The following is a 26,452-nucleotide window of genomic DNA, read 5'->3' as shown; positions in this document are numbered from 1 at the left end:
TTACTAAATGCATGGGTTAGTGACTAAACTGTCTGAATGTGTGCATCAGTATGTCTGTTGTTGTGTAAGCTGCTGCATGTGATCAGTAGCTATATGAGTGGCTATATGGGTTATTGATTGGTTGCCCAAGTATTTGAATGGGAGACTGAGTGTGTATGTGGGTGGCTGGGAGGTGTGTGACTCTGTGCATAGATGTGTCAACAGTTGATTCACTAGGTGTATGAGTTCAAGAGTGCATGTGGATACAGCTATATGGGCGGTTGACTGTGTGCATGGGTGTGTTGGTGAGTGAATGGATATCTCAGTGCTACAGGTCCAAGTAAGTACATATGTAAAACACAGTGCATGTGAGAGTTGGCATATATAAATGACTATACATGAGAGCCAGTGAATGTGCGAGTGGCTGTATGGATCATTGTGTACTTGTATCAGTGATTGTATAAGAGAGTAAGTATGTGTTAGTATATGTTTGAATATGTAAGGTGTTGTGTGTATAACTGTATAATTGAGGAAATGGAAGTGTGATTGATTCTTTGCATGACTGACTAGGTGTGTGAGTAACTCCATGGATGAGTGGCAGTGTGTGAGTGTCTGTATAGGTGTATGAGTGCATATGATAGTGTTGTATTGATGAGTGACTGTATGTATGAGTGATTCTATGGGTGAATGAGTGAATGTGTGTGTAGACCTAGGAATCAGTGAGTGCGTATGTAGTAACTGGTATTGGTGTGTCAATGGTTTCAAAAATGGTAGCCTGTATTTAACACTGGGTGTATCAAAGGTTATGTTAGAGTGTGAGGAGGTGCATCGTATTATCACATGAATGATATCATCAGTGATGTGATCAGTGATGTCAAATGAGATGTCATCAGTAATGTCATTTGAGATGTCATCAGTGATGTCATCAGTGATGTCACTGACCATGTCATGAATGATGTAATATGTGACATCATCAGCAGTGGATTGCGGGTGCGCGAAATATAGTTAGTACAACTAACTATATAGGAGCAATTTCAATGGTTTTTTAAATGCTAATTCCTAACTATATAAGAGCTGAAACCTATGGTTTTTCAGTGAATTTGCAAGGTTTTTTAAATGCTAATTCCTAACTATATCAGGCGTGAAACCTATATTTTTTTTCAATAAATTTCAAAGGTTTTGTAAATGCTAATTCTATTAGCGGATAACGTTTATATATGCTATTATCCTTCTGGGACCACATGAGCAGCCATCTTGTTTCTCTTTTTTTTTTTAAATCGCGGGGTACGCGCATGGTACGCGTACCGTACGCGTACGGTACGCGTACCCCTTGTTTTTTGTTTGTTTGGATTTTTTGCCCTTGGGGGTCCTTTTGGGACCCCGTGAGAAGGGCTACAGGGTTGGGGGGTCTCTACCCTGCCCCCTTTTTGTGTTTTTCACTCTTGTTTTGGGCTCTCTTGTGCCTCAGTTCTCCTGAAAAACAAGATGGTGGCCAACACTTCCTGGTTTGGACAGTTTGGAATGTTGACAGTCGACTGCCAGCCAATCAGAAACTCGCTCGCGCACGTAAGGGTACGCGCACATATGTACGTGTACGGTGCAAGTACGGTGAGCGCATATAGATATATAATTTGCTCAAATTAAATTTTCTCAACAACTACTGGAGGGATTTTCACCAAATATAGAAAAGGCACTACTGCATACCTGTCCCTACCATTTTGCCAAGTTTGGTGTAATTCCGTTCAGCCGTTCGGGCTGTAGCCGTGTCTAAAGGTCCCATAGAAAATGCCATTTGAACATTTTCAAATTCAATTTTCTCAAGACCTACTGAAGGGATTTTCACCAAACATAGCAAAGGCACATCTGCATACCAGGCCCTACCATTTTGCCAAGTTTGATGTAATTCCATTCAGCCGTTCGGGCTGTAGCCGTGTCTAAAGGTCCCTACGGAAATTAACATGGGGAAAACACGTTTTGGGAACCCCCTTTCGGCCCCCGCTTGACGAATCCCCCCGAAACTTTCAGGGAAGGAGAGGAGCACAGCGAGGCAAATTTTTTTGTTTTTTTTAAAACCTTTATTTTCGGTATGCGCAGTGCACAGCGTCTGCCTACAACCCAACGGGCCGGCCGCTATGACAGTTAACATCCTAATGTTGCATCTTGAAGCATTACATTTAGCACGGAAATCAGCAACATTATCAGTGTTCAAGCGCATATAACAGGATAAGCAAAAGGATGAATTAGGTTTCATTTTAAAATTTTGGTGAAAAACATCTAACTAAACAAACCACACAGAAACATGGCAAAGAACGATTCCAGGGTCTCAAATAGATAGGGCAAGGGAACCAATCTCCAAAGAATAATATGACGTACGTCCAGGGACGGGGGAGTGGTAAACAGCTCGATGTATAAAAATGTACCATAGACAAATATCCGGAACGTCAACTACGGGGACAATGTGACATCAGTGGTATAATCGAATGGAGGAGTGCAAATATTTTCACGATATGCATTCCACTGGGACCAAATCCTGCCCCACTTCTTAGGACGGCCCGAGCTACATAGACCGTCTTCTCCCTGAACATGCACCAGTCCATGTTCTCCTTCCAAGCAGTTATCACAGGTGGCCTATGGGAGCCCCAGAGTTGAGCGATATCCCTCTTGGCAATCATGTCACCAAGAGTAATCCAAAAGGTCTGGGCGGCAGTACAATCTGTGGGCTCCCAGACGTTGAGCAGGCACCGTCGGGTCTCAGGCAAGAGAGAGACCCCGGTGACCCTTTCCATAATTGCATGCACTCTAGACCAAAAGGCGGATACCACAGGACATTCCCAAATGATATGTAGAAAGGTACCATTCATGCCACAGCCACGCTTACACAGCCCATCAATCGAGTAACCCATCCGCACCAGTTGCGTACCAGTCACATATACTCGGTGAAGGATCTTCAGCTGCACAAAACGAAGGCGAGCTGGAATGGCCACCTCCTTAGGGGAGGAGACGGTCATCTGCCAGTCCTCGTCATCGAGTTTCAAGCCGTCTGCGGTCCACAAAGCCCTGAGTCGCACAAGGAGATCCGCCCTATTATTAATAAGCTTTTTATAGATCAGAGAGATTGTACTGTCTGGCACATGGCCATCCAGAATCCGGTCCTCAAGCGGCGACGACTGGGGAATCTCCGTCCCCGGAGGGAAAATAGAAATCAAGGCGTGTCGCACCTGAAGGTACCGAAAGTGCTCCTTGTCACCAAGTTCATATTCCACCTTAAGAGCTTCAAAGGACTTAACAGTGCCCTTGGACCAGAGATCCTCCACCTTGCTGATACCAATCATGTCCCATTTATCAAACCCTTTCGTACTCCACAAGCTACCCAATCTGTCAGAGTCATACAACAGCGTCATTCGTGTCAACCTGTCGCCCCATCCCGTAGCAACATTCGCATCCCTCCACACTCGCACCGCACATTTTGTGGGTCCAGTCAGGGTGCGGAATGGCTCCTTGGAATACAATGCCCTATTGAAATTCCCACCCGGCAGGAGGAGCTTGTCCATCGCAAAAGCAGGAGCAGGACCAGGGGAATAAGTTACATGATTAACCGCGCTCAACTGGGAAGCCCAGTAGTAGCGCCTGATGTCCGGGAGGGCAATGCCGCCATCGTACCACGGCAAAGTGAGTGTGGGTAAGAAGATACGCGCTTGCCCATCCCAGATCAATTGTCTCTGAAGGCTCTCGACCTCATGGAAATACCAGGAGGGTATAGGATCGAAGAAGTTTTGCAGTGCGTACAAAAATCTAGGAAGCAACATCATCTTAAAAAGAGCCGCACGCCCCAATGGGGATAGGGGCAGGCGGCGCCACCGCTGGACATCCAGTTTAAGACGCCGGAGGAGAGCATACAAGTTGCGATCATAACGGACGGAGGAGTCCAAGGAGACATGAATCCCCAGGTACTTGAAACCAGTCTCGACCACCTGGATCGGGAATCTACGAGGCAACGGAGGGAGCTCCCCTGCCAGAACATAGACGCAGGATTTAGTCCAGTTGATGACGAGGCCCGAATTCTTCCCAAAGGAGGGGAGGATGTCAAAAAGCACATTGAGTGACTTTTGGGGTGAGGTGAAGTAAAGGAGAATGTAATCGGCGTATAGCGAGACACGGTCTTCAAGATTAGGGGCCCACCGGATGCCCCTAATCGAAGGCTCCCACCGAAGCCACACTGCCAACGGCTCCAGCGCTAGGGCAAAAAGCAGGGGAGAGAGCGGACAACCCTGTCGGGTGCCACGCCCAAGTGGAAACGATCCAGACACCCTGCCATTTACCACCACTTGGGCCAGTGGTTGTGCGTAAAGGAGTTTAACCCAGGCAATAAAATTGGGGCCGAAACCGAACTTCGAGAGAGCCGCCCAGAGATAAGGCCACTCGATGGTGTCAAAAGCCATGGTGGCATCAAGAGATGCCAAGATGGCGGGTTCGGTCAGCGTCGCAGCTCTCGCGAGAACTCCATGAAGCCTCCGAAGATTAAGTGCGGTGTTTCGATGCGGAATAAAACCGGATTGATCCGGATGAATCAGGTCACAGATGACTGTTAGCAAACGAGTAGCAAGCACTTTAGCCAGTATCTTAGGTTCTGCGTTAAGCAAAGAAATGGGGCGATAGGATGTACATCGGTCACGAGGTTTACCGTCCTTGTGTATGACAACAATAGTGGCCAAGCGCTGATCAAAGGGAAGGAGACCAATTTCAAAGGCCTCCATGAACATATTGCGCAAGTATGCCGCCATCTTGTCAGGACACAACTTGTAGAGCTTGATGGGCAGACAGTTGGGCCCCATAGCCTTACCAGATCGAAGGGATCGTATAGTAGTAGCGACCTCATCCTCAGTTATAGGCGCATCCATAATAGACCTGTCCTCATCGGAGATACAGGGTAGCGCAATATCACGCAGGAGCAAACGGGAATCACACTCATCTCTATCTCTCACCGATCGATAAACCGTCTGGAAGTGATACACAAAGCAGTCCACAATCCCACCTGGTCAGACACACACTCACCATTCAACCGTTCAATCACCGGCACCACACGGCTCGCTTTCTCAGATTTATCTAACCACGCCAGAAGCTTACTCGCCTTATCACCCACATCATACAGTCTACCCAACTGGTTCCGATGCATGACTTTGGCAGCGTCGGTCACCAGGGCTCTATAGTCCGCCTGCTTCAGCGCCAAGGAGTGTAACACTGCAGGAGTATCATTGCCACCCAATTCACTTTCAAGCAAAGTAATTTCATCCTCGAGGCACGCTAAGTCCTCCTGCTTAGTCTTCTTATTGGCAGCAATCAGTGACAATGCAGAACTCCGTATAACAGTTTTAAAGGCCTCCCACAAGGATACAGACGAAGAAACAGACCCCACATTTTCGTTAAAATAACAATCAATAGCCTTGATGAGCTCGGAGCGCATCTTAAGATTTCTTAGGTGCCAAGCATGAATAGGGGCGACCCTGCTCTCGCTGCACAAACCCACCGAGATCCCGAGCAACAAGGGTGAATGATCAGAAATGCCCCTAGGAAGATGGCCGATTTCACGCACAGAAGGAGTGTGGGCGGACAGCATTAAAAAATAGTCAATCCCAGAGAGGCTCCAGAGTTGAACGTATACTGCAAATGCGAGGGGTGTAGCATCCGCCAAACATCTACCAATCCAAAGGTCTCCAGCAGTTCAGAAAGCCATAACTGAGAAGCCGGCAAAACTCGGGGGGGGAAATCGGTCACAATCACCAGAGACCACCGAGTTAAAATCCCCACCCAGTACAAGGAGACCGTCTGGGAGCCCTAGCACAGTCCGCCCCAGGTCGGCATAGGAGGCAGCTTGAAGACCCGGGGGAACGTAAATACTAACGATTGTAAGCACCTTCCCCTCCCACTGCCCGGAGACAACAGCGTACCGACCCCTATCATCAAGTGTGACTTCATCTATTTCAAGGGGCAGGGTGGATTTAATAATTATGCCGACCCCTCTAGAGACAGATGTGAATCCAGCATGAGCTACCAATCTATAGCCGCGCCTATCCAGGGCCCTGCAGGCATTCCCTACCAAATGTGTATCCTGTAACAGGACAATGTCAGGGGAGTGACGTCTAAGAAACTGAAGAACAACGCCATGTTTTATCTTGTCACCCAGACCATTAACGTTCCAGGACAACAATTTTAAATCACCACCCCCATCCCAACAAAGCACCACAACCCTCCCCTCCCGGAGCCCAAGAGCAGTAGGATAACAGCAATACTTATTTTGCCATGTAAAAAAGACAAATACAAAAACAAAAACAGACCCCCCCCAACCCCCAACAACTTCCCATTACAACACCCCCCACCCTGCACCCCTGCGTACGACTAAAAAGCCACCCCAATCTGCAGTGTGCCTGTCGCCCCTTCATAATACACTACACAAAGAACCCCAGAAGAGGAAAAGAGAGACTACCCCGCACCCGAACCACCCTTTGGCCTTAAACCACAGATTAAGAAGCAATGGCAAAACTCAGCTGGTAAATACAAATTAGCAACCAGACATCATGAACCAAAATGTCACTCCTGTGCCGATGCACCCCTGTCCGCTCCACCAGGGTCTCCGCTCCCATCGTCCGTCTTCGGCAGCGAGTCGAGCCAGTCGCCCGCACAGTCTGGTCTATCGAAAAAGAAAGTGCGTTCTTGGTACTCGACGCGAAGTCGAGCCGGAAATAGCATTGCATACTTGAGTCCCAAGTCCCGCAAGCGCCGTTTCACTCCCTGGAACCCCATCCTTTGTCGCTGGACTTGAGGAGTGAAATCCGGATATATGGAGACTGAACTGTTCTCATATTTCAATGGGCCATGCCTACGCGAGGCCTGGAGGATAGCATCTCGATCCCGAAAGTGGAAGAGCCTATGAATTATAGGCCTCGGGGGAGCCCCCGTTTTAGTCTGTCCACCCGGGAAACGATACGCACGCTCGACTGCGAAGAATTTGCTGAGTCCAGCGGGAGCAAGATGGGTGACGATCTGATCCTCCACTAGCAAGTCAACGGTGGTGGTGCCGTGGTTCTCAGGCACACCCACCAAACAAATGTTGTTACGCCGGGCCCTATTTTCATACAGGTCCAGACGTCTGGCCATCATATCTTGCGATGATCGCAGGTTCCCAATCTCCGACTGTGCATCCGCCATATCAGTAACGAGACTGGAGGCCTTCAGATCCAAGGCATTGACCCTCTCATTGGTCTTAGCCAAGTCCGCTCTAATAAGTGTGACATCAACGGCCACCGTGTCGATCTTGGACACAATAGCTTCATATTGTAGTCCCATATCAGCCTTCATCCCAGTGATGGCACGCATTAGGTCCTGGAGCGAGACCTCCGATGACGCCATAAAGTCCGTCCTCGGGTCTTCAAGACTACGGCCGGCACCACCGGGGGTACCCTTCGGTTGTGTGTATCGATCCATAACATTAGTTCGGACGGGTCCCCCACGGGTCGGCACCTTCGTCTTGCGCTTCTCGACTTCAGGTTTGGTCACCATATTGGAAGCCGCGCCCCGAAGGGGCCCTCTAGACCTGGTGTAAATGGCAAATGTCGTTGAGTTGCCAAAGCGGAATTCCAGTCCAAAATCGTAGAGTGTGAGACTAGGGATATGGCAGGAAAGCACAGCATGCCAAGGCCACCGCAGCCCGAAAGCCGGATCACTCTCAGAATAGTCAATTGGGAGGCCGAGGAGAAATAAAAACTGAAAGTAACAATGTCACCGGTGGGAAGGATGCCCCTTTGCCGCTGTTGTTGACTTACTCCTCGGCCAGCCAGAGAAGCAGAGACCCCGGTTCCGTTCGGGTGCCGGCCAGAAAGTTAAAGACGATGTAAAGATGGTTCCCGAAGTCCGATCTCAGTTCTGGAAAGTATATTAGGATCAGCAAGAGTAGATCTTCAAAAGCCTATTGAAAATCAGGATATTTCAAGGATATTTGTGAAAGGGCGGCGCGGGTCGTGGGAGCCCTCTGCTTACGCGACCATCTTGGATGCCCGCGTAGCTCCTCCTCACAGCGAGGTAAATTTAAGGAAAATTACAGGCAGATCCCTCAATCAGCGCCAAAGTTATTCCCAATAGAATGTTCGGAATTTCCTATGGTAACTAGGTCCTAACTATATATACCTACTGGCGACCGCCAGTACGTAATTACCTACTGGCGGTCGCCAGTAGGTAGTTATAGTTAGGATTATTTTCGATAGGAAAATCGCAACATTCTATTGGGAATAACTTTGGCGCCAGTTGAGGAATCTGCCTGAAAGTTTGGGAGGGATTCGTGAAGTGGGGGCCGAGAAAAAAGGGGGTCCCAAACGTGTTTTCCCATGTTAATTTCCATAGGGCGGTCGACCTCACTTTTAGCCCGAAAGGCAGAATGGATTTCCACGCAACTTGGCAAAATTGTAGGGACTGGTAGCCCGATGTGCCTTTGCTATGTCTCAAGATATGTGCTCCAGTGGATTTTGAGTAATTTAGGTTAAAAAAAATATATATATCTATAAGCGCGCCCCGGTACGCGCACCGGGGCGCAAACCAGCGCGTGCCGAAACCTGATTGGCTCTTGGGTGTCTGTCAACATTCCAAACAGTCCGGAGTGGCCGCCATCTTGTGTCTCTGTAGGATAGAGACACAAGAGGTGGCAAAAACAAAGAGGGGAATGACTAAAAGGGGGCAGGATAGACCCCCACTGACCCCCTAGGTTTGATGTGGGGGCCATAAAAGGGCAAATTTCGATTTGTGTGCGGGGAGCGCCCGGTACGCACACCGGGAGGCGGACCGGGGAGCGTACCATGGGGGATGACAGAGTTTTTTTTTTTAAATGTAGCCTTTTTTTATAAATTGGAGGTAGTGCTGAAAAGAACAGTTTTTTTTCTTCTTTTTGTTGTTTAATATTTTTTTATTGTTTTTATGAACATTTTTTACTTTTTTTGGCTTTTCTGAATAGTTTTATATTTTTTTTGTATTTTTTATGGGGAGAAACAAAAAACAGGGAATTATAAACGGCTCAACTGGAGCAAAAAAAAAAAAGGAAAATAATTAGGGTTTCTTCGGGCACTTGTGGTTATCACCAGCAATGTTGATGAGGGTAATACTCTTCTCACCATAAGTAATTGTTTTGCCACAATATATGCAAACGAATTTGAAATCACCAAACTTAGTTTGTATATTTGGAACCATCTGACTTGCCTCTGGACCCGATGGAGTGGGTTCTTTGGTTGTTGAGGTGCTGGCAGAAGGTTTCTGCACAGTTCTCTCACCTCTGCTGCAGAATAGTTATTGGGGTGCAATCGTTGCATATGCCGAATCATTGTGTGATTGCCAAAAGAATATTTTTTGGTAGGGTTCCCCCTGGATAGTACAGCGCCACAGATGAGACAAGTCACCTTTGCAGCGTTTACCTTCTTTGCACCCCTTGGTATTTCAAAAAACTCCCATATGAAGTGCTCCTTTGGTTTATATGGGGCATTGTCTTCAGGCAGGAAATGCCTTCTCTGCCTTCTCTCCTCCTCCTCCTCTTCCTCCTCCTCTTCTTCTTGACCACAATGTGATGTTGTGGTGGTCCTTGTGGAGGTGGTGGTGGTGGTGGTGCAGATGCTCCAGCTGCTGCTGCTACTGTAGCCATTTTAAAGTTCAAAATATTAGTCACAGATCTCCAAACAGGTCTTCCTCAGTCAAAGGACAAAGTCAGAATAAGGAAAAAAGGTGGGGGCTTTCATCATTTGGAAACCAAAAGTGTTCTGAACCAATGAAAGTGTTATTTTCAGGTCACATGACCAGACGCGCTTACGCTACGCGCACCAGGGTAGCTTAAGCGCCTTAGGGCGTGCCTTGGGGCGCTTACGTAGCTCGATTGTATGTGCTCCGGCGCTTCCGGGTGTGCTTACGCCGTGCGTCATAACACGCATCACGCGGCTACGCGATACGTTACGATGATGCTTTCGTTCGCGGCAATAGCGCTAACGGGGCACTCACCGGTACGCGAACCGGGGCGCGGCAAAACTGCGCTTACCGGTAAGCGCATCGGTACGCTCCCCGGGAGCGCTCCGGGGCAAAAAAAAAAAAATATATATATATATATATATACATAAAAAAAATAGTATTACATAAATATACAATATAAAATTCATTATAAAAATATAACATTTCATAACGAAAGAGATTTGCTATTAAAAAACCTTTGAAATTCACTGAAAAAACCATAGGTTTCACACCAGTTATAGTTAGGAATTAGCATTTAAAAAACCTATTAAATTCACTGAAAAAAACCATAGGTTTCACACCAGTTATAGTTAGCTGGAAATTTTACTGACATAAAACCATTGAAATTCCCACGTTATAGTTAGTTGGACTCACTATAACTTGTGCGTGCAATGCACTGCTGATGACGTCACATATTACATCACTCAAGACATGGTCAGTGACATCACTCATGACATCACTGATGACACCATCCTTGTGACAGAGTGACAGAGTGACAGACCTCCTTTCACTGTAATGTAACCCTTGAAACACATATTCAAAAATAGAAACGAAAGTTTTTTTAAAAATGTAGATACCCATATCAGTTACAACAACCAATTCAGTAATTCCACCATCTATATACACATCTACTCATTCACAAACAGTTCAATATAGTCACTCATACATATACTCACTCATCATATGTAGTGATACACCTATACATCCTGTTACACACCGACAGTCATCCAAAAGTTACTCACACACATACTCACACATGCAAATAAACAATTGAACATCCATTTATTTGCATATAGAGCTATACACACACTACCACCTTACTTCTATTGAAATTTAAACATATTTATTCTCTTAAAAAATCACTTATAGAAACACATACTTATTTAAACAGGAACTCTTACAATCTCTTACTCTCACATATACTCACTTATATACATCAATATTCACATATACTAGATTAAAACATATGTAGTTACTGATAAAGACACTAGTGAGACAGTCATTCACTCACTAACATACACATATACACACTCATCCATCCATACAGTCCTGCACATATGCTGTCTTCAAAACACATACAAACAGAGAATCAGTCAATCATGCATCTATGTGCTAAGTAATACCCCCACCAAACCATATAGACACTCATACTGATACTAAGAAAAACATCTAATAACCCATATACATACACATGTAGCTACTCACCAACCCATGCAGCCACTTATACACAAAGTGAAACACTAATACATATATTTATATATATATTTATATTTATATATATATATATATATATATATATATATATTACTAAAAGACTCAGACCAATACATTTCTTACAAGCTCCCGGTGCTGAAAACTGAAGGCAAATTGATGAAGTCTGTAGCCATCCTCGCGGATCACTGTTAATAGAATGATGTGGTAGACACTAAATAAAACAGATAGAAGGGCTATTACACAAGCTTCACATAATCATACTATTTTGCTCTTTCATTCACACTTCTTTGTTTTGTTTTTGCAGATTGGGCCTGAGTCAGAACAGCATAACTACTGTTCAAAACGGTTCTTTAGCAAATGTTCCTCACTTAAGAGAGCTTCACTTTGACAACAATGCCCTGATCCAAGTGCCTCCTGGTTTAGCCGAACACAAGTATATCCAGGTATAGTATATCGAGCGGTTCCAAGTGAAAATAAATATATTCATTTTTCTGGGATTCTTGGAGTGCGCATTCAAATTCTCTAATGTAATGTGCTTGTGTACCGCACATTGGTAAATTGTAGAAAGACAATGAAGCACTGCTATTGAAGTTGAAATAATGATGGCCTAAAACATATTTAATTACTATATATTGTGTGGACTAATGAGAATGATAATAGTTTGTATAATAATATTACTACTACTACTGACACTAATAATAATGTTCGTACTATTATTGTTCTTTTTTATTTTTGTGAGTGCACAAAGTATATTGTAAAATAATAAAACTAGAAATAATAATAATAATAACATTAATATTAGAACAACCACATTATATTATGATTATTATTAATATTGTTTTTGCTGCTGTTAGTATTTATTAAGCGCACATTCACCAAAGCATCTGGCTACTAGAAACTGAAAACATAGCCAAACTTGAGAAAGAATACAAAAATGGATAGCACGTATAGCACGGACTTATGTAAGAAACTCTCTGAAATGAAAGTCCTAAAACTCGGAAGTCTCAACCTTTGCATTCAGTGCTCCTGAAACCAGGCACTTCCAGGAGAAGCAAAAAGCTGGAGTTCAGCTGTTTTATAAGTGCTCAAATCTGAGCAAATAAACAGGCTGGTCCAGTTCTATAAAACCCTCTGTGCAGCAGACATGGCACTTTCAAATGAATTCTGTTTCACTGGCAGCAACAACAGGTTGCAGTGAGAGAGAGACAGGATCAAAGTTCCTTAGGCAGTTCACAAGTCTTACCACCATATTTTGAGAATGTAACAGTCACCTTTTAAGCGTGGTCATCACAGGCTTTTCACCATTTTCGAACCCTATTTTTAGTGGTATTAACAATCTGTGCCCTGTAACTTTGTTGTTTATTTTCACTGTGCATGAGCTCTGGCCTTGAATGATACTTTCAAGATTGGTTTTACCCAGGTGTACTGTTTCGCTTTCCTGTGAAGCCATGGAAGATAACACAAACATTGAATAGCGGCATGAAAGTTAAATGTCACCTGGGCTTCAGTGTGTGTTTACACAACCTATATGTATTACCAAAAATACAGGGCTGTCAGGTGCATCACTGTGTTCTGGCGAGGTGCAGTTTAAAAGCACTGCAGTGATACATGGCAAGACAAAGTGCTATTACCATATAGGAACATATATTTTTATATGCTAATAAGTCCCCCGAGCCCTGCAAGTCCACTTGGGTGCTTAATCTAATGAAGAAAGTAGGTTCTCACAGGGATTTAGGGGATGATTTGACATTGTCAACAGCAATTCCAAGTTACCTTCACTTGCAATCTTTCGATTTGTCGACCAGCCTACACAAACAGGTGTAAACACTTGCAGGAACTGCAACCATGGCATTTATTGTCAATGTTATTAAAGTTTGAGTGAAACGTCAAAGAGAACAGATTATTTTTCAGCCACATTCTCCATGAAGAGGCCTAGGTAAAATGATAACCCTTAATTGCTATCTTCACTTAAAAAAGGGGTGGTACAATTATTCAAAAATATTTTCCACTTAGTTTTAAAAATCGAACTTTATGGTAACAGTAGATTTTTGATAACTTTAGTGAAAACAGAAGTTTATACAAAAGTATATTGTGTGAACTAATACTGGTTATGCCCAGTTTTAACACACATCTCACCTTCAAAGGCCAAATACACATTTCAGTGTTAACAAACCTGCTCTTCACAAAGCAGTAGCCTGGCCTCTGAACTTAGGATAGCAGTTTTATTGGCATTAACTGGCCACTTTATAGGGATTAGTCCTCTAGGGTGGGACGAGAGGATTTGTCAGAACAAAGCATGACATTCACACTACCTCGTTTGACTTGGAAATGCCCAAATAAGCTGACAGCAGCTATAAAATAACAGCAGTAACCTTTATTCACTCACCAAATACAGCAGCTACTTCATACTTCATACTTTTACTGCCCACAATGACTGGAAAATCTGAAAGCCATACAGGCTACCAAGTACTTTCCACTATACAGGCTGAACAACCTCCCTCCACTTCAATTGAACAATCCATTCTGGCCCATCCACAAACGTTACAAAATGCAGCATTCAAATTGGGAGTAAAACCCAACGACGATTTGGAAGGACCCATTCAAGCCAGCTCTAGTAAGACAGAGTGTGTCCTTAAGCAGGCTACTATTATAACTGCATCCAACCCCATGGCATCAAGAAGGCAAATACAGGGGGTCCCCCGAAACAGTTTTCTTGCAAGAAATAAATTAATTTGGGAACTGCAAAACCAACAAGACTCCCCAGCCAACAGACAAAAAGGATGCCCTGCACAGCTTACACAGCCTAGAGGCTAATATTTATTTATTTATTTATTTATTTATTTATTTATGCGTTTTTATATAGCGCAGACTTTACCCATAGGCGTCAGAGTGCTTCACAATAGGAACAGAATTGATACATGAAGAGAACATTACACGTGAACAGATTACAAAAGCAGCCGTTAAGTTACATGAGGTAAAAGGTGCAATTGTGAGCAAACTAAATACATGAGGTAGCAAACAGTGCACAGGAGGAAAAAGTGACAAGTGTGCAGGTTACAAGAGAAATCAAAGTACAATTAGAGGTATAATACTGCAATATATGCTAAACACTCAGGCACAAGAACAAACGTTACATAGACAATGGTGGCACTTGTGCAAGTATCAAAGGCAAACAAAATGTGAGAGGTAGCAAACAGTGTGTTACAAGAGAAGAGTGGTGTGTGCATGTTACAAAAGAGTACCAAACACAGGTACAAGGATAATACTGCAATAAATGGCAAAGTCTCCAACCACAAGAACACACTGGGAAGGCACTTCCATAGTCATGGAGCATATAATTTTCAGTAATGGGAGGTCTTCCTTCAGATAATAGAGAGGACGTGAATTGCTTTTGGAGGTGTCTTTGGAGGAGGAGAATTTTGAGGTCCGTTTTGAGGCGGTGGTCCGGAGCTGAGGCGGAAGGGAGTTCCAGATTCTCACCACGTTGCCTGAAAAGGATTGGGCCATCGATCTTTCCTTCTTGAAAGTGGGAGGTTCAAGCAGTAGATTTTCCGCATTACGTGATGATCTAGAGCCTCCAGAGAGTTTCAGTTTATTCGCCAGGTAGCAAGGTGAGGAGGAGTGCAAGACTTTGTGGGTGATGCAGGCAGTCTTGTAAATAGCTCTAGCCTCGATGGGAAGCCAGCGGAGGGTGGATAACATCGGTGTGATGTGGTCGCTTCTTTTGGCCCCATAAATGAAACAAGCTGCTGAATGGAAAACAGATTTAAGGGGGGACAAGTGGGATTTAGGGAGGCCAGTAAGAAGAGAATTGCAGTATTCTAGTCTGGAGAGGACCAGCGATTGCACCAGGGTTATAAGGAAGAAGCGATGGATTCCCCAAAGAAGGCGCAGTTGGTATCGAGCAGACTTTGCAATGGAATTGATGTGGGAGATTAGATTGAGTTTTTTGTCGAGTATGACACCCAGGGATTTTGCGCTTTCGACTATGATTGGCTTATTGTTAAGTAGATTCATCTGATCCATCCATGATTGAACCGGGCAGGAGAGAGTGAGGAGGAGAAGAGGAGGAATTCCGTTTTGGAGGGTTTCAGAATCATTTGATGAGTTGACATCCAGTTTTGAATGGAGTCGAGAGTAGAGTTTAGGATGGAGAGATCGTGAGTGGAGGCAACCTTGAGGTAGATTTGAGTGTCATCTGCATAGAGATGATAGTGGATCCCGGATTTACTTAGGAGATTTCCCAGTGGTTCTAAATAGAGATTGAAAAATGTGGGTGCAAGTATAGAGCCTTGAGGAACACCTTGACCAACCGCCACAGGAGATGAAAGACTGGTCACTATTTTGATAATTTGGGATCCTTCAGAGTGGAAGGAAGGAAACCATTTGAGCACAGTACCCTCAATGCCCATTCTCTGTTGAAGAATATTGAGGAGGTTGTTGTGATTGACAGTGTCAAAGGCTGCAGAAAGGTCAAGGAGAATTAGAAGACAGGACACCCCGAATCGAGTATCCTCAGCGTGTCATCAACCACTTGCAGTAGGGCTGTTTCAGTGCTGCAGTTTTGGATGAAGCCGGACTGACAATTGTCAAGAAGATCATTGTCCTTGATATGACGAGAGAGTTGTTTCGCTGCACATCTTTCTGTGATCTTCGCAAGAAAGGGTAGGTTAGTGATAGGGCGGAAGTTGTTGAGGTCAGTCGCATCAGCAGTGGGTTTTTTAAGCAGAGGGCTGACCTGCCCAGTTTTGAAGGAGACAGGAAGGGAGCCTTGATAGAGGGAGAGGTTGACCAGAGTGGTCCAATAGGAAAGGGAAAGGGTATAGAAGTCAATGGCAATGGCACTGGGGATGGGGATAATAGGCCAGTATCTGAAACATATCTATCCTAACGGGTGACCTAAAAGTGTAGTTGAGTCTCCCTTAGGATAGGGCAGGCCAGGTAAAGCAAATTTTGACATGAATCTTTAATCTTTAATGGGCAGCACAATCCTAACAATATAATTCTTTTTACATCAACATGCCTCCACAATGTTTTAAATAGAGACAACTTACCTATGGTTTGTTTCATAACCCTCCCATGAGAGTATTAGAGTTGTGATGATATCCTTGTTGGCAATCAAGACCAACATCAAAGCTATTTTAGCTAAAGAGGCTATCTTGTCAGACTGGGGAACTTAGCGCTTGGACGCCTCCGGGCAGCAATCGCACTCTATAAATCTACATACAATTACAATTACAATTACAACCCTTGTTGCTGATGAAAAGACTGAATGGTACCAAAGTACTCTGGAAACATAGGCAAATGATAATACGGCCTCCGCCGAGAGGGAGTCAGACCTACAATCCTTTCTTAGATTCACTTGCAGAACAAACAGCAGTTTTGATTCTCAAGATCTAAGAATACAAATGCAAATGAACAACACAAGGACTATACCTACTACCGGCTAATAGTGACCACTTTAGCACCATCTTAGGACCAACTTAGCCTCCTGGCAGACCATCAATCTGGCATTGGCTGCCAACGGCCTTGCATGGAGTCCCACAGGATGCCTCAAAATGTTCCTCATAGGATATATGTTCTGCTTCCATTGAAAGTGAGCAGGGCAGATTAATCAGCTAGCCTGCAGCTGAGCTGAATGGGTTTAATACAATAAATCCTATATAAGCTGCTGCTTCCAAGAGGCTTGGGTGCATAACGAAGTTGAATTAGAGGGGTTCTCTGCTTTCTCTCTATCAACAATCAAAGAAAGTAAAGGAAGGACAAAGGAGGTGTAACAAGGTTCAGTGTAGTTGGAAGTGAACAGGAAAACAGAAATAATATCCAACATCTGAAACTCAGCTGCGATTCATGGGCCCTGAATCTATTTACTATTTATGTACCACCAGGAAACCTAAGAGACCTTTCATCGATATTAAATCTACTAAGTTCTCATATTAACAAAGTAAGAATGGGGATCTGATTACAGTCATCTAATCTAAGGATGAAGCCCTGTCCTCACATTATTGTAGCATGCAGGGATTTCAACACCAAGCCAGAATTATAATAGGTTGACCAAGTCAAGGTGGAGGCCAGAATATTCCCCCCAAAGCTGGGTTTGTGACCCTTAGATCCACTAGACGAGGACTGGAGTTTAATGCATTGCTTCTGTTAAATGTCATCTATCCCCTTAATGCCTGCTCCCCCCGTATTACCCGGCACAGCATACCTTTAGATCGGGTAAGCAGAAGAGTCTAATAGACTACATAATAATCAAATCTGGAGGCATTGAACTGAGTTTTTGATATGCCAGTCTCAAGAAGAATGAAAACTGATCATGACTTATTATTGTTTAATTAAGGTACTTTCTACCCCAGCCAAAAACTCTCCTTCATAACAGCTGTGTGAAATCTGCTACTAAAATCCATCATGAAAAACATCTCTCTGTACCCCAACCATTCCAACAATTTGAATGGCCCGACAATGAGCTTAAGGAAGAAGAAACCCTTGCAGTGATTTTGCGCTAAAAACTGAATAAGGTTCCTGCATTGGACAGAATGCCCAGCAATGTTTATTGAATCGACCCACCACATGGGCACCCCTATTAACAACGGTATTTAACACAGCCTTGGAAGCCAAGGTGGTGCTGGCCTCGTGGAAATATGCAATTTTAGTCCCCCTTCACCAAAATGGTGCAGAAAATAATCCAATGTTGTTACTAGATGGTGCTGGCAAGATCTGTGGAAAAGCCCTACTTATAGGATTGGAAGCTTGTGTTGAGGAAAAGGGGATATTAACACTGTTACATGCTAGCTTTAGAAACATGCACAGTTGATAAAGTGATGAGGTTATATAATATATGCCTAAAATACTCTCATGTAATGAACAGAACTTTGTTCATGACTTTTCCCAACCTTAAAACTGCCTTTGATTCAGTCAATACATCTACCATGCGGCCGATCCTGCATGATCGAGTCTACCAGATAAACTCATGACTGTCATGCACAAGTACATCATAACAACACAGCTGCTGTTAGATACGGCCCAAAAGGGGCATTGTCTACCAAGTTTGATCAGTAGCTGCTGTGTGTTGTCGGAGATCGGCAGGGAAAACTAAAACAAAAAATAAAAAATGTACCTGCAGCCAAACTCATCGTGCTCTTCTGCTCCTCTTCTCGCAGGAACAGTTTCCCAGACTCCACTGCGGCCAATCCTGATGCTGCTCTCATGTCATGAGAACCGTGTCAAGAGTAGCCTTTACTGCCCTGCAGCAGCCACATAGAAGAGCAGGGGAGTGCTGGCGATTCCCATATTTGCCGCAGGTCAGCAAATACTTGTACGAGCGGGAGGAGCCTGCCGCCACAAAAACTCGAACTGCCCGGGGCATACCACCCCCCCTTGCTAGGCCACTGCAGCTGGCTAAACCGTCATGCACAATGACAACATTGTCCACCTGCCATCTTGCATCCTGTCATTCCACATGGCCCAGAACCCAAAGACCCAGCAGGAAAAAAATAAATAAAACAATAACAAAACATGTTTATTATAATTTTAGTTTTCCTTTCTTGACATTTTGAGGCAGCTGGCGGAGGGGGTGAAGCCCCTCTACCATAGCGGAGGAGCCGCCGCTGGGTTTGATATGAAAAAGCAGAGTAAGGCAAGGCTACATACTGGTTCATCTCTTATTCATTCTTTTTATTAATGATGTTGGCAATAGCCTTCTGAATCTGAACTTGGATTTTCCACTCATTGGAGGAGATACAATTCCAATACTGCTTGTCGCTGATAATGCAGTCCTTCAATCTTGCACTAAGCTTTTGAAACTAAAACTAAACTAAATTCTTCACAGTGATGTCTCGGAAATCTTTGAAGTGAATTTATTTAAATTCATGGCCGACTCCTCAGCGTGGGTGTCCTAGCTGAACACAATGCGCCTTATTTGCTGCAAGTGGTTTGGTACCCAGAGTATAGGTGATGTTTGGCTCCAGTCAATCTTGGTGTCCCTACACTTGGAGGGAGGATGGATCTGACCAGTGGGAGCACGGCGACCCCTACATGGACAGTCGGTATTCTCGGTAAGCAGCAGGACCGTGAACCAGGCATTTCTTCTTTGGTGCATGCAGCTGCAGGGAGTAGCTCCTCTACTCCAAATGAGTTTTCTGGCAATTTGCAAAGCAATGGCAGCCCTCTGGGTTTCTTGGGGTACGCACAGTGGCAGGATGAGTTGGTTTCTGCATGAGGGTCAGGTACAGCAGGCAGGCTAGCAGGTTTGGCATTGTCAGTTATTGCTCCTCTGTTCTCATGTCAGCAATCTGCTTTGTCCACTTCTTCTTTGCGTCAATCAAATCTTAAGTCCTGGCATCAGAGGTGGAACCTATATACTGTATTTAGGGGCGTTTTAGAGAGTAGAAGGTAGTAGCCAATGAGCTACCTACCTTTAGGGTGACTACATCTTCTATACGACCACTTCCTGTGGAAAGTGGGCATAACATTGACACAGAGGACCAACTGCCACCAAAAACAAGATGGTGGCACTTTTTTCTAGTCAGGTTCACTTCAAGTAGCCCACCTTAGGGTTCTTACTAGCCTGAGGGTGAGCACACCTTCTGACTAGCTACGTTCCCCACCTGTCTATGTGCCAGAAGGGCCCAGGGTAGGGGATGGAATTTCTCATGTCAATGGCGGTGGAGGCCTTTGCTATTCTGGGTACTAGTCATCCTGCTTGGGGGAGGTGATAACATGGTGGAGCAGCCATTGTTTCCTACCTCAGAAACCATTAGCGCTCATCTCCAGGGGGTCCGAAATATGTCTGTGGAGGCAAGCTGGACAGGATCTGTCAGCCAATACACTAGAAGTTTGCAGGTTTTCTGGGGGTACCTCTAAGGTGCCCTCTGGGTGCATGTATTAATAAATCCATCACTGCAATCATTGTTGGGTTATTAATATAAGGTGGTTGATACCCAACACCATAGGATTCAATTAAGTCAATATATAGCTGGGAAACTCATTTTGATCAGTGCCCAGTACATTCTTAAGAGGGCTTTCCTGTTCACTTGTACTGTCACTAATGAAACTGGACAGCACAGGGGCATATGCTCATGAAGATATGTCCTCACATGTAATATAATGAACCCTGCCATAGGGCTGTAAGGCCGGCTGTAGGGGTGACTTACAAATATTACATGCGATGTTAAGAGACATCCTGTGTGCCACGTCATGTTTTCACTTTTTAGAGCACCTTGTAACACAGTCTGCAGTCGCAGTCGGCATGGGTTTGGTGCTGGGTCCCTTGCACAAGATGTTCTACATTTCTTAGGGACCTTCTTTACCTATGCATGCCCTATGTACCAAGGGTACCACTTAGTAGGAACTTACAGAGGTGCTAAAGGCCTGGCCAATTGTGGATCAATAGACCAGTTACCATGCTTTGTTAAAAGAACATTGACCCTGGGGACCTGGTTAGGAGGAACCCAGTGCACTCAAGTCAACGTTGCATCAAACACCAAGCAAACGGTGGGGGGACCATTGCAACAAAGACCCAGGTTCCTACAAAATAGATTAGTGAATCATGAATTTCATATAGGTTTAGGGAAGGGTTGCATACTTTTACAGTTGTATATTGAGTCTATGCTCATTTTTACTGTGCGTTTTAGTACTTTTAGATACTATAAAGGGTGATAAATGGCACTCTCCTACTACACATTTATCTCACCAGTTCAACCAGAAATTAATTACAATTAGTGTGCTGAAAGTTAATTTGAGCATTAGCCGTAAGCTGGTACTACACATATATCAGAGTTTAAGTTTTTAACTTTTTTGAAATGTTTTATTGTATGACTTAAACATGGAAAGCTGAAAAAAGTATGATTCCCTTATTTATTTATCTGTTGCTATTTGTTTTAAAATTACTAATGTGTGGGCATATGCTTGACTTTTTAATCCACTGAAAATTGGCGAATGGGTCGTGGGTAGGTGTTCAGAATAAGTGCTGCTCTGCAGTCAGTTGCATAAAATAAGAGGATACAATGAGGTTTTATTTTACCCAAGAGCCATAGCTCAAATGTTGCGAATTGTGGGTTTGACTTTCATTAGCAATGATGTTCATGCCTTGTCTTAACTACATGGAAAGTGTTACTAAGCCTCTAAAGTGAAAGTGAGACATCAATGCTTACAACAGTGCTAAGTTAGTTGCTAACAATACCCACCACTTAAGAGTGGGTCAAGTGTACTTGGATCCAGTCATATTGCCTATGCAGCAACAGAGGGAATGTCTAGGACCCCATATTACTTCCCTGGTAAATACACTGCCTTGCTCACTAAGGCTTTTCTCTGTGAGAAATAATTATTTTGGTTACTTATTGCTCCTGCCTCTTTTTTCCACTAGTCTTAGCGTACATAAGTGAATGTCAGCAGTCTTACAAATGCTGCAGTGAATTTCCACATGCCCCGACCTGGATCTCATAGTTACACACTAGCACAGGTCCAATATGTAATGTGAAATAATAATAAGGAACAATGAATCATTCATCTCAGTTTACCTATATTCCCTCACCCGGCTCATCTCACTACTATACTTGCCTTACTCACCAGTAATAATGTCACAATTCTGTACAAGGTCCGGTTACGTCTCAATAATTGAACACTGAGCTTAACCCCTAGTAGATGTAGCACAGAGCATACAGGCTAAACTTAGGAAAAATTAGGGAAGCATTTATCCGCACCAAAACATTTAAAACATAGAAAGAACAACACAACAAAAATTCCACTAAAATTAAAAATAGATTAAAATGTAATGAGCAAATAGATGCCCAAATGACAATGAAAGATGTAGGGAACCAAAGATATATTTTTTAGAACTTTTATGTAAAGATAGTTCAATTAAGCGTATGCCAAATTGTGGTCATTTGGCTGCACTTGAACGATACCAAGGTGTGAGTTTAGGCAGACAGTGATGGAGCGCTTGTTGGATACAGAAACCAAGTTCGTACCGGTCGGACATTTTACCTTCCAACGTAGGGCCTGATTACAACTTTGGCAGCCCTACAGAGGATGGTGCAAAGTGCTGTCTGCTGTAGGACTGCCAAAGCTGTGGTGCTGCTGCCCGCCAGATTAGGAGTTAATTCCTGGTCTGGAGGGGGTGCTGCAGCAGTCTAACATCGGCAGTCTGTCAGACTCATAGAAGATCCTAACATGCAGACTGCTCTGTCAGAGTGCCAACTGCACCTTCCTGTATGGTGTGGAACACATGCCACACCGTGCAGGAACTGGGGGTGCAAATTCAGGGGGGCACTACATGTAACCCCTGCACACACCCTCTGGGACTCAGAGGTGGCAGGTGGCCCTACTAGACCCCTTACTTGCCTCAGTGCCACTATTTTCATGACTGGCTCACTGCCATTGAAAGGGTGGTAGTTTGGCAACTCAGAATTTGCTCGATGGTGCCGCTGCTGCACCAGCAGCATATACTTTCCTCATGCTGCCATGCTGTGGGATACGACTATCACACACCATGAGTATGGCCTATGGGGGCGTGGCTTGGGCGCCGATGGCGATGGTCGCCTGAGAGCTCGGCTCCGGGACTAAGCCCGGGATTATCCTGAAAATCGGAGGCTGCGGGGCACCCCAGACCCCGCATTCTGCTGAGTGTGCCGACGGAACCCTGCCGGGGCCCCTGGTGGAGCTCGGACGAGGGTTGCTCCGGAGTAAAACCGAAGTTTGCGGAGTTGCGGAGTGCGACCCAACATGGCGCCCGGACTCCTTTGTCCCCCTGTTCGGAACTACTGAGTTGAAGAAGTGCCGCAGGTAGTGACTAGCGCCCGGCTTCGCCATCTCCGGCTGTTCTGGACATGGGACATTTACTGGATTGGACCCTTTGCAACGGATTTGCACTCGGTTAGACGGCCGGGCGGGTGCCCACGCAGTGGAGGGCACCGGGAGCGGACGCCCTGCGATCCGAGCGGTGGCCCACCTTGCGACTCCGCAACTAGCTACGTCTTCCTGGCCAGTCCACCTACATGGGAGGCGCGACACTCTGGCGCCACAGATCATCCGAGGGAGTTGGTGGCCCTCACCCCGGGGCTATAGTGGGTGAACGGGCCTGCCCGACTCGGCGACGGCTGTCTCCGCCCCCTCATCGGTGCCCTCGGACGCCGTGGCGGTGGCGTGAGCCGAAGCGGCGGAGTCTCCACAGGCTCTGGAGAAGGAGGTCGCCCATACCCGAATTGAGGACAAGTATCCGGGAAGGTAGTGGTCGACGCCTGCACACGGAGACGCCTACTCCGGGACCCTCGCGGAGTGCCCCGGGAGGCATGGGGAAACCTAGGGGAGCCAAGGGATCCACCCAGACCGCCTCGGACTCTGAAGCCCAGGACAAAGAGGAGCATGGGGACCCAACAAGTTCTGGTGGCGCGCCGATGCAGCAACAGTTCGACCGTGTCCTAGAGGCGATAGAGACTACAAGATCAGCCCTCCAACAGGACATTGCTCAGGTGGCGACGAGCCTGGGCCTCCTCAGGGCGGACCATGGCAAACTTTCAGACCGGGTCAAGGAGGTGGAGGGCACGGTGAAAACCTTGGAGCCGGCGCAGCGAACCTTGGCTGCGACGATGAAGGATGCCCTATCCCGAATTGAGACCCTGGAACGGAGGGCGGAGGATGCGGAAGGCCGCAACAGGAGGAACAACATCCGAGTGGTGGGCCTGCCGGAAAAGATCGAGGATGGCGACATGGTGCAATACTTGGAGACCTGGCTCCGAGACACGGTGGTCCCGGAGGGACTGTCCTCCTTCTACACTCTGGAACGAGCCCACAGAGTCCCAGCACGGCCCCCACAGCAGGGACGCACCCCGAGGCCAGTGGTGGCGCGGTTGCTGCTTTTTCGAGACAGGGACTTAATCCTCAATGCCGCCAGGCACAATGGCCCGTTCAAAGTAGCGAACAGTCAGGTGAACATCTTCCCAGATTACACCTACGAGACGCAGCGCAAGCGGTTCTCCTTCCTAGCGGTTAAGCGCGAGCTCAGGAGCAAGGGAATTCAGTATTCACTCCTATATCCTGCAAGGCTCCGCATCATTGTCGATGACAAAACCCAGTTCTTCGACACCCCGGAGGATGTCTGTGTCTGGCTCGAACTATACAGGACAGGGAAAGATGGCTTTGGCTCCTCGTCCCAACAGGCAGATGAGCCGGAACAAAGGCGGCGATCCAAGAGGGTCAGGAATCGCCGCGGCCGCACGGGAGGGCCCTCGACTGCGGAGACATCATCGGAACGGAGGGGAGTACTGGAAGTATTGTCGGAGTTGTCGGGAGCAAGGGATGAAGCCGTTGAGGAGGAAGAAAACCCGGGTGATGAGGGAGCACCATCGGACTCGGAGGATTCAGTGGCAGAGAGTGCCCATACACCGGTGATCACACCGAAATCGGTGGAGGACCTTTTAGATGGACAAGGGTAACGGGGTATACTGCCTTGTTTTGGGTGGGGGCCCGGCAGGGGGGAGGCGGTTGCCGTCCTTTATTGCTGACATAGAGGAAGAGAGGGTTGGGGGGCCTCTGCTTTCGCCCCGGAAGGTTTTGGCACTGTTTGGGGCTTGTTATAGTCCTGGTGGCCTGGGCGACGAGGGCCCACTGCCTCCGCCCAGCCCGCACCTGGCCCATAAGGCCTTCCTACGGTGGCGACCGTAGGATTAGTGGGGGTTCTGGGGTTGATGAAGGGCGAGGTTTGGATGGGATCTAGATGGTGCAGTTTGGGTCCTGTTCTGGGGTGGGTGGGGGGGGGTTTGGTTGGTTTTTGGGTTGTTTGGTTTTGGTTGGGGAAAATGGCCGCCATCAGCGCTGGGAGGATTGATGCCTTTTCTTTGTGGGGACCCGGATGGGGGGACTGTGCAAGAACAATCTGGGACAATGGCTGATGTTGCTAATTTGAAATGTGTTACTTGGAATGTAAGGGGGCTTCACACTATGTCCAGGCGTCACAAGGTCCACGCTTATTTAGTGCGTAGGGGAGTGCAAATGGCGCTGCTGCAGGAAACTCATCTGAACAAGGCGGAAGGGGCGGCGCTTCAGCGTAGATGGCGGGGGCAGGTCTTTTCCACGTCGTACTCTGCTTATGCCAGGGGGGCGCTAATATGGATCAGGGCAGGGGTCCCCTTCCAAGTCACGAGGACAGAGTTGGATCCAGAGGGGCGTTTCGTGGCCATCTCGGGCACTCTAGGGGGGAGGGACCTGAACGTTTGCTGTGTATATGCTCCTAATGTAGACCAGACTGCCTTCCTTTCCAGGTTATCGGGCTCGTTGGCCCACTTTTTCGCCGGGCCCCTCCTGCTGGGGGGAGACTTTAACTCCATAGTGGATGTGGACATAGACCGCTCGCATCCCCCGCTTCCCGATTCCCCGGTCCGTCGCACGGCTAAGGGTCGTCTGGATTGGCAGACCCGCTGGGGTTTGACGGACATTTGGAGGGCGCATCACCCCGCATCTAGGGATTATTCATATTTCTCGAGCCTCCATGAATTGCATGTCAGACTAGATGGCTTCCTTGGATCGCCCGAACTGGTTTCGGCAGCGGTCCGATCGGAGTACTTATCGAGGACCATCTCGGACCATAACCCCCTCCTACTGGACCTTCGCTGGTTTCCTGGGACGCCGGCGGTGCCCACCTGGAAATTGCGGCCCGAGATCCTCGAGGACAGTGTCTTCAAGGCGGACTTGGGGGAGAGAATATCGGACTATTTTGCATCCAACGGCGGCTCCGCGAGTACTAGGGCGTTAGAATGGGACGCTTTTAAGGTAGTGGTGAGGGGCTACTGTATCTCTAAGAAGGTGGGCATGAGGCGCGTCATCCTGGCTGATTTAGACACTGCGGACCGGGAACTCCGCGAGCTTGAAATTCGCCGCCCCGGACACCCGGAATTGCAAGCCCAGACGGCGGAGGCGAGGGAAAAGGTAGCTGCGGAGGTCGAACGGCTCCGCTGTTTTGATTATAAGGCCTATACGGTCCGGTCTATCGCGGAGGGAGACAGATCGAGTGCGTTGTTGGCGTGGTTGGCCAACCCTACGCGCCAGTCTCAAACGACGACAAATATGCGTGGGGCAGACGGAACCGAGGTATGCACCCAACCGGAGATTCTTAGTTGCTTCCGGCATTATTATGAAGGTTTATACCGCAGTCGCTCCGCACGTGACCCAGACCGGCTTGATAATTATCTTCGCCCACTGGAGCTCCGCACAGTGGAGCAGGAAGTGGCGAAAACTC

The 26,452-nt window shown here is 46.4% G+C and overlaps 1 protein-coding gene across 1 annotated transcript in view; it reads left to right on the top strand.

Moving 5' to 3' along the window:
* DCN (decorin) overlaps positions 1–26,452 on the top strand; it is a 309,316-nt gene that overhangs the window by 264,993 nt on the left and 17,871 nt on the right. Inside the window, exon 7 of the mRNA XM_086919558.1 lies at positions 11,528–11,666. Coding sequence (XP_086775684.1) covers positions 11,528–11,666 — 139 coding nt within the window. The remainder of the gene's footprint in view (positions 1–11,527; positions 11,667–26,452) is intronic.

Source organism: Lissotriton vulgaris, chromosome 1_1, assembly GCF_964263255.1.
Source record: "Lissotriton vulgaris chromosome 1_1, aLisVul1.2, whole genome shotgun sequence".
Classification (NCBI taxonomy): Eukaryota; Metazoa; Chordata; class Amphibia; order Caudata; family Salamandridae; genus Lissotriton; species Lissotriton vulgaris.
This window is presented reverse-complemented; position numbering and strand designations above follow the sequence as displayed.